Here is a 13308-nt window from a genome sequence, read left to right as displayed (position 1 = left end):
TTTGTGTCTATTTTTAATCGGGGAAATATAAGTTGTTCAATCCTGTCGATAAAGTTTTTATCTGACGCTCATTTCGGCAACAAATATAAGCTATTACTTGGCAAAAACACAAAAGGAAGGATTTTATGTTTCAAAAATTCCCACCCCTCCATTGGGCAACACCATATGCGTTTGTGTAGGTATATATATATATATATATATATATATATATATACATATATATATATATATATATATATATATATATATATATATGTGTGTAATATATATATATATATATATATATATATATATATATATATATATATATATATACATATATATATATATATATTATATATATATATATATATATATATATATGTATATATATATATATATATATATATATATATATATATATATATATATATATATATACTGTATATTCACATTAGCCATATATTATATTCCTCCTAATATCTGAATTCTCTTTACCTAGGGATCAGAGATCCAAGGGGGAGTCAACTCAAAGATATTAGCGTCTGGTCGGCCTGGGAGTTTAACCTGGACCCAAGAAACTGAGGTTCTATTGACTCGACACGTCTAAATGTGCAAAGTTATCATATATATTTAACTTAATAAAATACCTGCTCTAATACAGCTGCCTTCAAGAAAGCACTTTATTTCTCAGTCGTCATTCAGCATACAATGAATTAGTTTTGTAAAACTCAGTAATTTTTAAAATTCCATTTCAGTTTTGTAAAAAGCCATAGGTTAACTGAGGACCATCATTTTGGAAGTAGATTTCAAGGCATTATGTCCCACTGGAATAGTTTGTTTTTTTACTTCTCATGCAGATATTTGGTATATATTATACTTGGCAAACCTTCTCAAAATATGTGCACCTATAGTCCATTTCTTTTATCGAGGCAGATTTGCACCGACTCGCAGCGGTGCCCTTTTAGCTCGGAAAAGTTTCCTGATCGCTGATTGGTTAGAATTATCTCGTCCAACCAATCAGCGATCAGGAAACTTTTCCGAGCTAAAAGGGCACCGCTGCGAGTCGGTGCAAATCTGCCTCGCTGAAAGAAATTGACTATAGGTATGCATGCATTGATCTTTGTATTTCAGGGAGGAAGTTGATGTGAACAATACAGTACATTTTGTAAGGAAGCAACGAAAATGAGATTCTTTCCCCGGAAAAAATATTCCTCGAAGGGTAAGTAAAATCCTTTTTTTCTGTGGGGAGAAGAGGTTAGGGCACTACCCAAGGCTAGGAAACAATGGTTTGATTTTGGAATGTCCCTCTCCTAGATGAGCTGCTTACCATAGCTAAAGAGGCTCTTCTAACCTTACCAAGAGGAAAGCAGCCACTGAATAATTAATTACATTGCAGTAGTTAACCCTTTGGGTGAAGAAGAATTGTTTGGTTATCTCAGTGTTGCCAGGTGTATGATGACAGAGATGAATATGTAAACAATAGGTCAGACTAATCGGTGTATGTGTAGGCAAAGGGAAGATGATCCGTAACCAGAGAGAAGCAGCTAATGTGGTACTGTCTGGCTAGTCGAAGGACCCATAACTCTCTAGTGGTAGGTTCTCAACAGGTGGCTGCTGCCCAGGCCAACCCTATCTATCTATCTATCTATATCATTTATTTTTAGCGTGTATGTAATAGACGTGCATTAAAAACTCTTTTTGGTATCTTTAGATCATTCTTAGAAATTATATCAAGACTGTAGGATAAGATTCTGAAGATCGTAGTATTAAGCCTTCTAGAAATTCCTTCTCACTGACGAGAAAAATTAGTTATAAAACTATTTCCTATTGTGATTTGTTTTAGTTATAAGCCCTGGTTTATACGGTGTCACAAAATAGTACTTTACTATTTGAATGACTTCTTAAATCACATAAATTGATCTTTTTGTTTCCAGCAATAAGTGCATTACAGCTCAGGGCTTTTTGTACAAGCCTGTGGTCCTCCAGCAGTTAATTTACGCCTGTGTGTGTGTGCGTGTGTGTGAGAGAGTGTTTAAAGGTCGCTCATGAATGGCAGGGGCAAGGGAGAGTGACATTGCCCTATCAAGCACGACAATACCCTAGAGACTGACCATATATACATATGATCAGCGCCCAAGCCCGCTCTTTACCCAAGTTAGGGCCAATAGGGCCAGGCAATGGCTGCTGATGACTCAGCAGTAGACCTATAGGCTCCCCCCCAAAAAAACAATTTTTAGCTTACTAGGATAGTGAGGCTGCAGCGACCAAAGAAATTAGCGAGTTTTAGCGAGGCTCGTAACCAAGTCTGGCGTTCACCAGTCAGGGAAGTGAGTGTGTGTGTAAGCCAATAATCTCCTGGTTTGTCATATGATTTTCCCTCCCTGCCTGTACGGTTGCTATTGGTGATAGATGTAGTGCTAAATTAGAATTGCCGTTGGCTTTTAAGACACGAACATCATATATATATATATATATATATATATATATATATATATATATATATATATATATATATATATATATATATATATATATATATATATGTATGTATATATATATATATATATATATATATATATATATATATATATATATATATATATATATATATATATTTATATATATGCATACATATATATACTGTATATATATATGTATATATATATATATATATATATATATATATATATATATATATATATATATATATATATATATATATATATATATATATATAAAAGAAAGTTTGCTGGCGTCGACTGGTACAGAAAGACCATAAACAGACGCAAGTGGAAGGACATGTTTGAGGCCTTTGTCCTGCAGTGAAAATTGGATAGATGCTATTTTAGTTGTTTGTGAATATCTTCATTCGTACAGGATAATTTTTCCTTCTTAAATAAGAAAAATACCATAATGCCAGAGTTGTAATGGCCTATGTGGAAACGTCGCTGACTGGTGATAGCCACACTGTGGTTCGAGTCCTGCTCAGACTCGTTAGTTTCTTTGGTCGCTGCAACCTCATCATCCTTGTGAGCTAAGGAAGGAGGTTTTGATGGAGCTTCTAGGTCTACCTGCCGAGTCATCAGCAGCCATTGCCTGACCCTCTTTGGTCCTAGCTTGGTTGAAGAGTGGGCTTGGGCAATGATCATACGTATATATGGTTAGTCTCTAGGGCATTGTCCTGCTCGCTAGGGCAATGCCACTGCTCTTTGCCCTGTACCATTCATGAGCGGGCTTTAGGCTTTTAAGCCTTTAATAACACAAAAGTCTCGTGAATTCCATTCCAATTTCTCTCTTTAAACCGACAGGGTGTGGCAAATGAGAGGACCATTTCAAGAGAAAGAGAAATAGTTCTTCAGAGAGAGAGAGAGAGAGAGAGAGAGAGAGAGAGAGAGAGAGAGAGAGAGAGAGAGAGAGAGAGAGAGAGAGAGAGAGAGAGAGAGAGAGAGAGAGAGTCTCTCTCTCTCTCTCTCTCTCTCTCTCTCTCTCTCTCTCTCTCTCTCTCTCTCTCTCTGGTGAACTACTCTTGCCCTGAAGAACTAAATTCCATTCCAATTTCTCTCTTTAAACCGACAGGGTGTGGCAAATGAGAGGACCATTTCAAGAGAAAGAGAAATAGTTCTTCAGAGAGAGAGAGAGAGAGAGAGAGAGAGAGAGAGAGAGTTCTCTCTCTCTCTCTCTCTCTCTCTCTCTCTCTCTCTCTCTCTCTCTCTCTCTCTCTCTCTCTCTCTCTCTGGTGAACTACTCTTGCCCTGAAGAACTAAATTCCATTCCAATTTCTCTCTTTAAACCGGCAGGTTGTGGCAAACGAGGGCGGCGTTTCAATCGAATAGTCGGAGGTACAGCAGCCTCCGAAGGAGAGTTTCCATGGATGGCTTCTCTCATGAGCGAACGCATGGATCCCAATTACTTCTGCGGAGGAGCTCTGATCTCCGCTTGGTACGTCCTGACAGCTGCGCACTGCCTCACTGGATAGTAGGTTTTCTTTCTTTTATTATTATTATTATTATTATTATTATTATTATTATTATTATTATTATTATTATTATTATTATTATTATTATTATTATTATTATTATTTATTTCGGGAGTAGACCCTCTTTTAAGCAGGTTTTATTGAAAATGATTGCTGCCTCAGTGGCGTTAATTTTGTAATTAACTTTTTCTATTGTTCTTATTATCTTTTTCTCTTTTTTTTTTGTTCAAATGAAGAGAAAAAGATAATAAGAACAATAGAAAAAGTTTATTATTATTATTATTATTATTATCATTATTATTACTAATTGCCTGTTACGGGATATTTTTCAACTGACATGAAATTTTTTCGATGTAAAATTCTTATTAATTGTCATTCAAAAGAAATCCGGTTTCATAGGAAAATGGTTCTCGAAATCGTGTTTTCAAAACACTAATAACCTTTTATATCGTTTTTCATTTAAAAGACAATTTTACAGAGTTTCATTACCTTCTTTTATATCGTTCTTACCTTAAAAATAATTGTTGAAGTCTAATAACCTCCTTTTTACATAGTTTTTACCTTAAAAATGTAAAATTCTTATTGTCAATCAAAATAAAATCTGTTTTCATAGGAAAATTATTTTCGAAATCGTGTTTCCAAAAAATTTTCTTAAAGAGTCTAATAACCTCCTTTTATGTCGCTTTTACCTTAAAAGATACTTTTAACGAGTGTAATAACCTCATTTTACATCGTTTTCACCATAAAATATACTTTCTAAAGAGTCTAATAATCTCCTTTCATTACGTTTTCCCTTAAAAGACAATTCTAATGTCTCATAACCTCCTTTTATATAATTCCTGCCTTAAAAATACTTTTTAAAGTCTAATAAACCTCTTTATACATAGTTTTTACCTTAAAAGATACCAAAATTCTCGGCTCTAATATCTTTACACGCCACCTCGCCTTTCCTCTACATACCCAGCCCAATCAGAATAAAATAATAATACCAATTCCCTAATATCGCAATAGGGTCTGCCCCTCTCTTTTATTCTTCTCCTGTACTTCTCTTTCTCCCTATTTCCTTAATCTTTCCCATCCCGAGTACCTGCCTTTGAGCTCTAAACTGGATTGTATCCAGGGGTACTCTTCCTTTCCCCATATTCCCCACTTCCCTATTATTATTATTATTATTATTATTATTATTATTATTATTATTATTATTATTATTATTATTATTATTATTATTATTATTATTATTATTAACCCAGCCCACCGCACCATTCTATCTGGGTCCGCCTGGGCGAACACGACTTCTCGGTCAACGACGAGCACTACCTGGACAGACGTGTCGCTAAATTCGTGGTTCATCCGGATTTCAACCGCAGGACACTGATAGACGACATCGCCCTCATCGAATTCACACTTGCTCTTCCACTCGACGAGTTCATGCAAGCCATTTGTCTCCCTCCCCCGCCTCCACCAGGGGCTGGCCACAATGTCTATGAAGGAAAGGAGGTTACTGTTGCTGGTAAGAATCGTCGTGCTGACCAGTTAATTTATAGACATGATTATTATTATTATTATTTTTATTATTATTATTATTAGTAGTAGTAGTAGTAGTAGTAGTAGTAGTAGTGATATTATTATTATTATTATTAATATTATTATCATTATTATTATTATTATTATTATTATTATTATTAGTAGTAGTAGTAGTAGTAGTAGTAGTAGTAGTAGTAGTAGTAGTAGTACTTTTATTATTATTATGATTATTAGACATAATTTAATGTTTCTACAACACAGTATTCTAGAAGATTTATTACCTCCGCCAACGAAGTTGGAAGGAGGTTATGTTTTGCCACTGTTTGTGTGTTTGATTGTAAACAGCTTCCTGGCCACAATTTCAATCGTAGGCTAATGAAACTTACAGGTATTAACTGCTATGCAAAAAGCTGGAAATGATTACATTTTGGAAGGTCAAGGGCAAAGGCCAAAGTAAAGTTCAAGCAAAATGTCCAATTCACGTGATCAGTCATAAGTTTGGACATCGTTCTCACAGAGACATCAAATTTGGTTTATATTTGAGTGTATGAAACTCCACGCCAATTAATACATGATAAAGTCAAAGGTCAAGGTCGAGAAATAAGCTGTCGAGGTGGAGGTCTGCGCTCTACTGAGTACCCCTCAAGTTCTAGCTGTGACCAAATTGTGGAATGATCTTTGTAATCGGTAGAACTTCAGAAGTTCAAACTTGCAACAAATGTTTTTATGTTGAATAGGCTGACGTAAGTCTTTTTATTATAGTACATATATGAAAGATCTATTTCAATGTTGTTGCGGTCCTTAAAGGATTTTATTTTAATTCCTCTTTACTTCTCATATAGTTTTATTTATTTCCTTATTTCCTTTCCTCATTAGGCTATTTATCCCCGTTGAAGCCCTTGGACTTAGAGCATCCTGTTTTTCCAACTAGAGTTGTAGCTTAGCTAATAATAATAATAATAATAATAATAATAATAATAATAATAATAATAATAATAATAATAATAATAATAATATGGGGCGTTTAAGGTAGGGCATTATAAGAGTAAGAAAATGAGTATATATGTTACTGGGACACGTTTAAATTGAGCAGTCGTATAAAGAAAATCAAGACAAAATCATGGTAATCTAAACATAATATATTTTTGCTTTTCATCAAGACATTGACCAGAATTAATTTTCACTTACATTTCCGGGTTTTAAATACAAGACAATTCAAAATGAGTCGTCGGCTATAAGATATTCTTTGCACCAAGTTATACACATACACACACATTATTATTATTATTATTACCTGCTAAGCTACAACCCTAGTTGGAAGGGCCGGATGCTATAAGCCCGGGGGCTCCAACATGGAAAATAGCCCAGTGAGGAAAGGAAACAACGAAAAATTAAATACTCTAAGAACAGTATCATTAAAACAAATATTTCATATATAAACTATGAAAACTTTAACACACACACATATATACATATATATATATATATATATATATATATATATATATATATATATATATATATATACTGTATATATATACAGTATATATACATATATACATACATATATATATATATATATATATATATATATATATATATATATATATATATATATATTATATATACTGTATATATACTGTATACATACATATATATATATATATATATATATATATATATATATATATATATATACACAGTATATATACATATATATATACTGTATATATATATATATATATATATATATATATATATATATATATATATATACATACATATATATATATATATATATATATATATATATATATATATATATATATATATATATATATATGTATATATATATATATATATATATATATATATATATATATACAGTATATATATATATATATATATATATATATATATATATATATATATATATATATATATATATATATATATACATATACATGGGTTACTATCATCCAGTACATAACATCATTATGACGATTTGCTTGCATCGACCTATTTTGTGAGTTTCCAACTAAAGCTGTTTTTGTTACAGGCTGGGGTGCATCGTCCTATATGGGCAAACAGACCCCCCTCTTAAAGAAGGTGACAGTACCTGTCTGGTCCCTGGAAGAATGCAGAAGGAGCTACACCGAGAAGGGATTGTTCCTTAGGGCCATTTGCGCAGGACTGCCGGAAGGAGGCAAAGATTCTTGCCAGGTAGGTTAAAGGAAAATGTCTCAAGAAAATCTAAGTCGGTTAAATATGTTAGGAGTATTTTATACATAATAACTTAGTTAGCAAGTAACTTAGAAAAATAACTATATGCGAATCTAATAGTCAAACTGTAAAAAGTGTACAATGTATGAAATGCTTGACTTAAAAAAATGTTAGAAATTTGACCATCCCTTTACTTGAGTAATGTATCATTCTAAATTCTTTATTAAGTGTCTCTTCTAGGATGTGGACACTCCAAAATCAAACCATTGTTCTCTAGTCTAGGTAGTTCCATAGCCTCTGCACCATGGTCTCGTGTCTTGTTACACGAGAAGAGATACGCCTATTAATTATGTTAACTAGATTCTCATTCAAAGGAACAATAGGCTCAACACTTATACAATTGTGACCAACTCAAAAGATCAGTCAAAATGACAATCCAATCTGCTTGAGATTTCATATAAACCCTGGACAAGCTGCTCAATTTTCATTACTGAGGACATCAGGGCATGATCAGATGTCCCAACTGGAGAACCAACCTTACTTGTTATAATGCCAGGGGAGTCGGTGTACGCGAGGTCTAAGCGGTTACCAGACAATCTGGCTAATGATATATATTAATATTGTCTGTTAAAAGGGGATATAATTTGAATTTAAAGGTTTAAAGGTTGTTCATGAATGGCAGAGGAAAGGGACAGTGACATTTCCCTATCAAGTAGGACAGTGCCCTAGAGACTGACCATATATATGATCAGTATTGCATTGTCGGCCGCTGAGTCAGGTTTATCCATCTATTTCTATTCCTTGCGTCTTCTGTCCCTCCTCACCACTTCCATCCATCTGGTCCTTTGACGCCCCCCACACTCCTCCCGTTTATTGGTCTGCTCTTAGTTCTGTTGATTAGTTCCTCTCATCTTGTTATATGGCCATAGGATCTCAGACGAGCTTCTCTATCCTTCTCTTTTGCAGTATAAATACCACACATTCTTCTCATATCTTGACTCTCCCTCTTTTCCCCCAGTTGTGATATGATATGTTTGTCTACAAGAGAGTAAAGTGAGTGTCCCATCTAATATTGTACATGGAAGGACAAGTAGTGTCTGGCAACATAAGATTCAGCCAGTCTATTCCCCTATGACAGTGAATTACTTTAGAAACTTTAATATAACAAAGACAAACACCATGAACGTGAAATTTGTCTCGTAGAGAAATAACTTATGATGCTTTTGCTTCTAGATACCAGTTGAATCAAATTCCAGTACAGCAGATACAAAAGAAATTAAAGAAAATAAAAATAAAATGTGACAGTATTCCTTAAGGACAATTCGTCTATGGCAAGCATGTCTTTGAAGGTTTGCAGGTAGCTCATGAGCGGCAGGGAACAGGGACAAGCTATTTTGTTATCGAATAATGCCCTAGAGACCAATTGTATACGCTTGCCATTAGTTTCTAAAACCCTCATCCCACACTGCGACCAGGGAAGACCAGATAATAGCTGTATATGCTCCAGTGTGAAGCCTCCTACAATTAATTATTATTTAATAGTGGGACTTATCTAATTAATTATTTCATCAAAGTAAATTGTTAATGCACATAATCTAAGTTAAAATCTCGTTATATCAATCAGGCTAACTCTCAGAAAATGTGGGTTATGAATAGTACCATGTAGTTTTTTTTTTTTTAATCCATTTAAGGAATACTGTGTATAAATTTTTTAACAAATAAGTTCACTAGGGCCCGTATGCAAAAAATTACCCAAAATTGAAAAAAAAAATCGTCACAAAAAAATAAGTTATTAACAACAACATAAAAACCCAAATGTCTTTTTTTTCAGTTTGACAGTGGTGGACCTTTAATGCTCGAAGAAGACGGGACATTCGTCGTGATTGGTCTGACTTCATGGGGTAAAGATTGTGGCGCGAAAAACTTCCCTGGCGTCTACACCAGCGTCAACATGTACTTAGACTGGATCGAAGAAAACACTTCCTAATAGGACTCGAATGACGACTTCGGGATGGACGACTAATCTGAAGATTAATTTCTATTATTCGAAGGAAGAGATTATCCATCCAAATGAGCATCTGAAACTGGAATAATTTACATTTTGCATAGAAGATTTATTACTGGACCTTCCTATGATGTTTAAAAAAACGTTCCTTTGAAGATTATTTAAAGAATTATACATTTTAAGATTGTCATTCCTAAAAGGATCTAAATTATCTCCATGTTAAAAAAGCGTCGCTGTAGCTGCGGTTTTGTCTCTTACAGATCATGTTCCAATTTGAAATCTACAACGTTTGATACAGCATTTTCATTCAACGCAAGCAAATTAGATATAATATTCAATTTGTTTTATCACGTTCATTTTCGTAGGAAATTTATATAGCTATTTTATTCAAATTCTAGCCATAGTTACATTAATTTCTATACTAAAGCTTACAGTACCAAAAAAAAAAATGATGTTGTGGTGCATTTTAATAATCTATATTAATTTTTTGCTTAAAAACTAAAAAAAAAAAAAAATTGTTACTTGTGCTTAACAATCACTTATGAATAAAGGGTGACTTATATGATGTCTGAAATCGTAGAATTTTTTCTTGAATACTTTTTACATTTTTGTCTTGCGTCTATATTGCTGTGACATCACGAAATCAGTCCACAGTATCATCAACAACTTTAGCGATGTCTATCATTATATTTGTAGAAGAAAATATAAAGTGCGAGGACGAAATATGAGGGGTGACTACTATATCAGCCATAGCGAGACCAAAATACAAAAAAATGAAGAATATTCTTCACAATATATTTACACACACACACACACACACACACACACACACACACACACACACACACACACACACACACATATATATATATATATATATATATATATATATATATATATATATATATATATATATATATATATATATATATATAATTACTTACTAAGCTACAACCCTAGTTGGAAAAGCAGGATGCTATAAGCCCAGGGGTTCCAACAGGGAAATAAATCAGTGAGGAAAGGAAAGTAGGAAAAATAAAATATTTCAAGAACAGTAATAACATTGAAATAAATATTTCTTATAGAAACTATAAAAAAAAAACTATCAAAACAAGAGGAAGAGAAATAAGATAGAACAGCATGCCCTAGTGCAGCCTCAAGCAAGAGAACTCTAGCCCAAGACAGTGGAGGTCCATGTTACAGAGGTTATGGCACTACCTAAGACTAGAGAACAATGGTTTAATTTTGGAGTGTCCTTCTCCTAGAAGAGCTGCTTACCGTAGCTAAGGAGTCTTTTCTACCCTTGCTAAGAGGAAAGGAGCCATTAAACAATTATAGTGCAGTAGTTAATCCCTTAGGTAAAGAGGAATTGTTTGATAATCTCATTGTTGTCAGGTGTATGAGGACAGAGGATAATCTGTAAAGAATAGGCCAGACTATTCGGGGTGTGTGTGTGTGTGTGTGTGTGTGTGTGTGTGTGTGTGTGTGTGTGTGTGTGTGTGTGTGTGTGTGTGTGGGAAGTGCTTATTACATGAAAAGGGCACTCATAACACTGGGAGCTGCTCAACATTTGGCAATCTAGGTAATTTTGAGAAGTTTGAAGCTGTAAGGAAAAGGCGAGCATGTTTCAATTGTCTGAAAGCTGGTCATATATCAAATTTTTGTCGTCTCAAGAATACTTGTAATGTAATTACTGAAGGTCAAAGATGTGGAAAATTTCATCATCCATTACTTCATGGAGCATTTTCAGGTCTGATGTACAGTACTACTCTTTCCGTCAAGTCCAAATGTTTAGTAAGAGACAAAGCACTGCTAATGATTAGTAAATTATACAGCAATGACACACCTTTGAATATGTTGTAGACCCTGGAAGTGATATAACACTGATAGCATTTGCTACTGCTTCTAAACTAGGTCTGAAAGGTAGAGACGTTAAATTAACTATCACTAAGGTAAGAGGAAAGGTAGAAATTATAAAGAGTAAAGAATATATAATCAAAGTGACTGATCTTAAAGGTAAACACTGGTATATCACGGCTTACGGCATAGAAGAGATAACATCTGAAGCATGTAAGGTAGACCTGTCAGATAGTGTTCTTTTGTTTGATGATATCCGTCTTTCTGATGTGGAACGTCCATTTGGTGAAATAGAGTTGTTAGTAGGATCCGATTTGTGTACACTTATGCCACAAGTCAAACAGTCTGTTGGTAATTTACAATTGATGCAAAACATGTTCGGATATTGCATACGAGGCTCCCCTCCATCAATTAAGTTTGAATCTTCGAACAATAGTTTCAATGTCAAAGTTAATCAGATTTCTAGTGTGGTTAACGTAGAGGAAATTAATGTTAACAATAATGAATTTTTAAGGATGGATTTAGATAAATTTTTCAACATTGAAAGCTTGGGCACGTACTGTATACCAAAATGTGGAGCATGCAAATGTGGATCATGTACATTAGGTGATAAAAGTTATACAATTAGAGAAGAAAAGGAGTTAGACATGATTTCAAAGGATTTAGAATATAACTAAGGAGAAATATTGGACTGTTCAATATCCCTGGATTAGAGACCCTAATGAGTTGCCTAACAATGTTGCGGTGACTATTGCAAGAATGAAATCAACAGAGAATAGATTAACTAAGATAGGTTATAAATATACACAACTGTATAATAATCAAATACAAGATATGTTGAGTAGAGGTGTTGCTAGAAAATTATCTTGGAAGGAAATGAATGAATATGATGGACTTGTACACTACATTCATCATCATGAAGTATTGAAACAAAGTTCAACCTCAACCCCAGTCAGAATAGTGTTCAATTCTTCAGCAGATTACAAGGGACACGGACTTAATGATTATAGGGCAAAAGGACCAGATTTATTGAATGATTTTGTGGGAATTTTATTAAGATTCCGTCAGAACAATGTTGCAGTTGTGGGGGATATATCCAAAATGTATAATGTATAATGTAGTAAGATTGAAAGATTTAGAGCAGCACACCCACAGATTCGTATGGCAAGATGCAGATTATAGTAGACCCCCGAACCATCATGTGTACTTATAGCTGTGGGTTTTGGAGACCGACCTAGCGGTGTCATTGCTATAACAGCTCTTAAGAAAACTGCTTCAATTAAGGAGAATGAATTTCCCGAGATCAAGAACATTATAGATAGGAATACATATGTAGATATTATTTTTAGTTTTAAAGATGTAAATAAATCTAAAAAAACTTATGGGTAATATGAATTTGGTGCTAAATGAGGGTGATTTCAAAATCAAACATTAGATTATGTCTAACAATGAAACTTTTGACAAGGAATTAAAATTGTTATATGCTGGTGAGGAAAAGGTTCTTGGTTTACACTGGATTCCTAGAGAGGATATATTCTTCTTCAAGATTAAGGTGGACTTTAATAGATCCAAGAAAAGAATTCTGGAAAATGGAATAGACATAAATACATCCAATAGGATAATACCTAAAGACTTAACAAAGAGAAAGGTGCTTAGTCAAGTAGCTACGATTTATGACCCTTTTGGACTTATCATTCCCTTCACTTTGAATGCAAAAGTCTTAATGAGGGGGCTAATTACA

At 33.7% G+C, this 13308-nt stretch overlaps 1 protein-coding gene across 1 annotated transcript in view; it reads left to right on the top strand.

The window, feature by feature from the left end:
- The window catches only part of LOC137629051 (trypsin-1-like), a 10277-nt gene extending 113 nt beyond the window's left edge, over positions 1–10164 (top strand). The window contains exons 2-6 of the mRNA XM_068360317.1: positions 1114–1201; positions 3780–3957; positions 5209–5468; positions 7542–7705; positions 9537–10164. Of these exons, the coding sequence (XP_068216418.1) occupies positions 1165–1201; positions 3780–3957; positions 5209–5468; positions 7542–7705; positions 9537–9692 (795 nt within the window). The 5' untranslated portion in view covers positions 1114–1164 and the 3' untranslated portion in view covers positions 9693–10164. The remainder of the gene's footprint in view (positions 1–1113; positions 1202–3779; positions 3958–5208; positions 5469–7541; positions 7706–9536) is intronic.
- Positions 10165–13308: the final 3144 nt, after the last annotated feature.

This window comes from Palaemon carinicauda, chromosome 37 (assembly GCF_036898095.1).
Source record: "Palaemon carinicauda isolate YSFRI2023 chromosome 37, ASM3689809v2, whole genome shotgun sequence".
Taxonomy (NCBI): Eukaryota; Metazoa; Arthropoda; class Malacostraca; order Decapoda; family Palaemonidae; genus Palaemon; species Palaemon carinicauda.
This window is presented reverse-complemented; position numbering and strand designations above follow the sequence as displayed.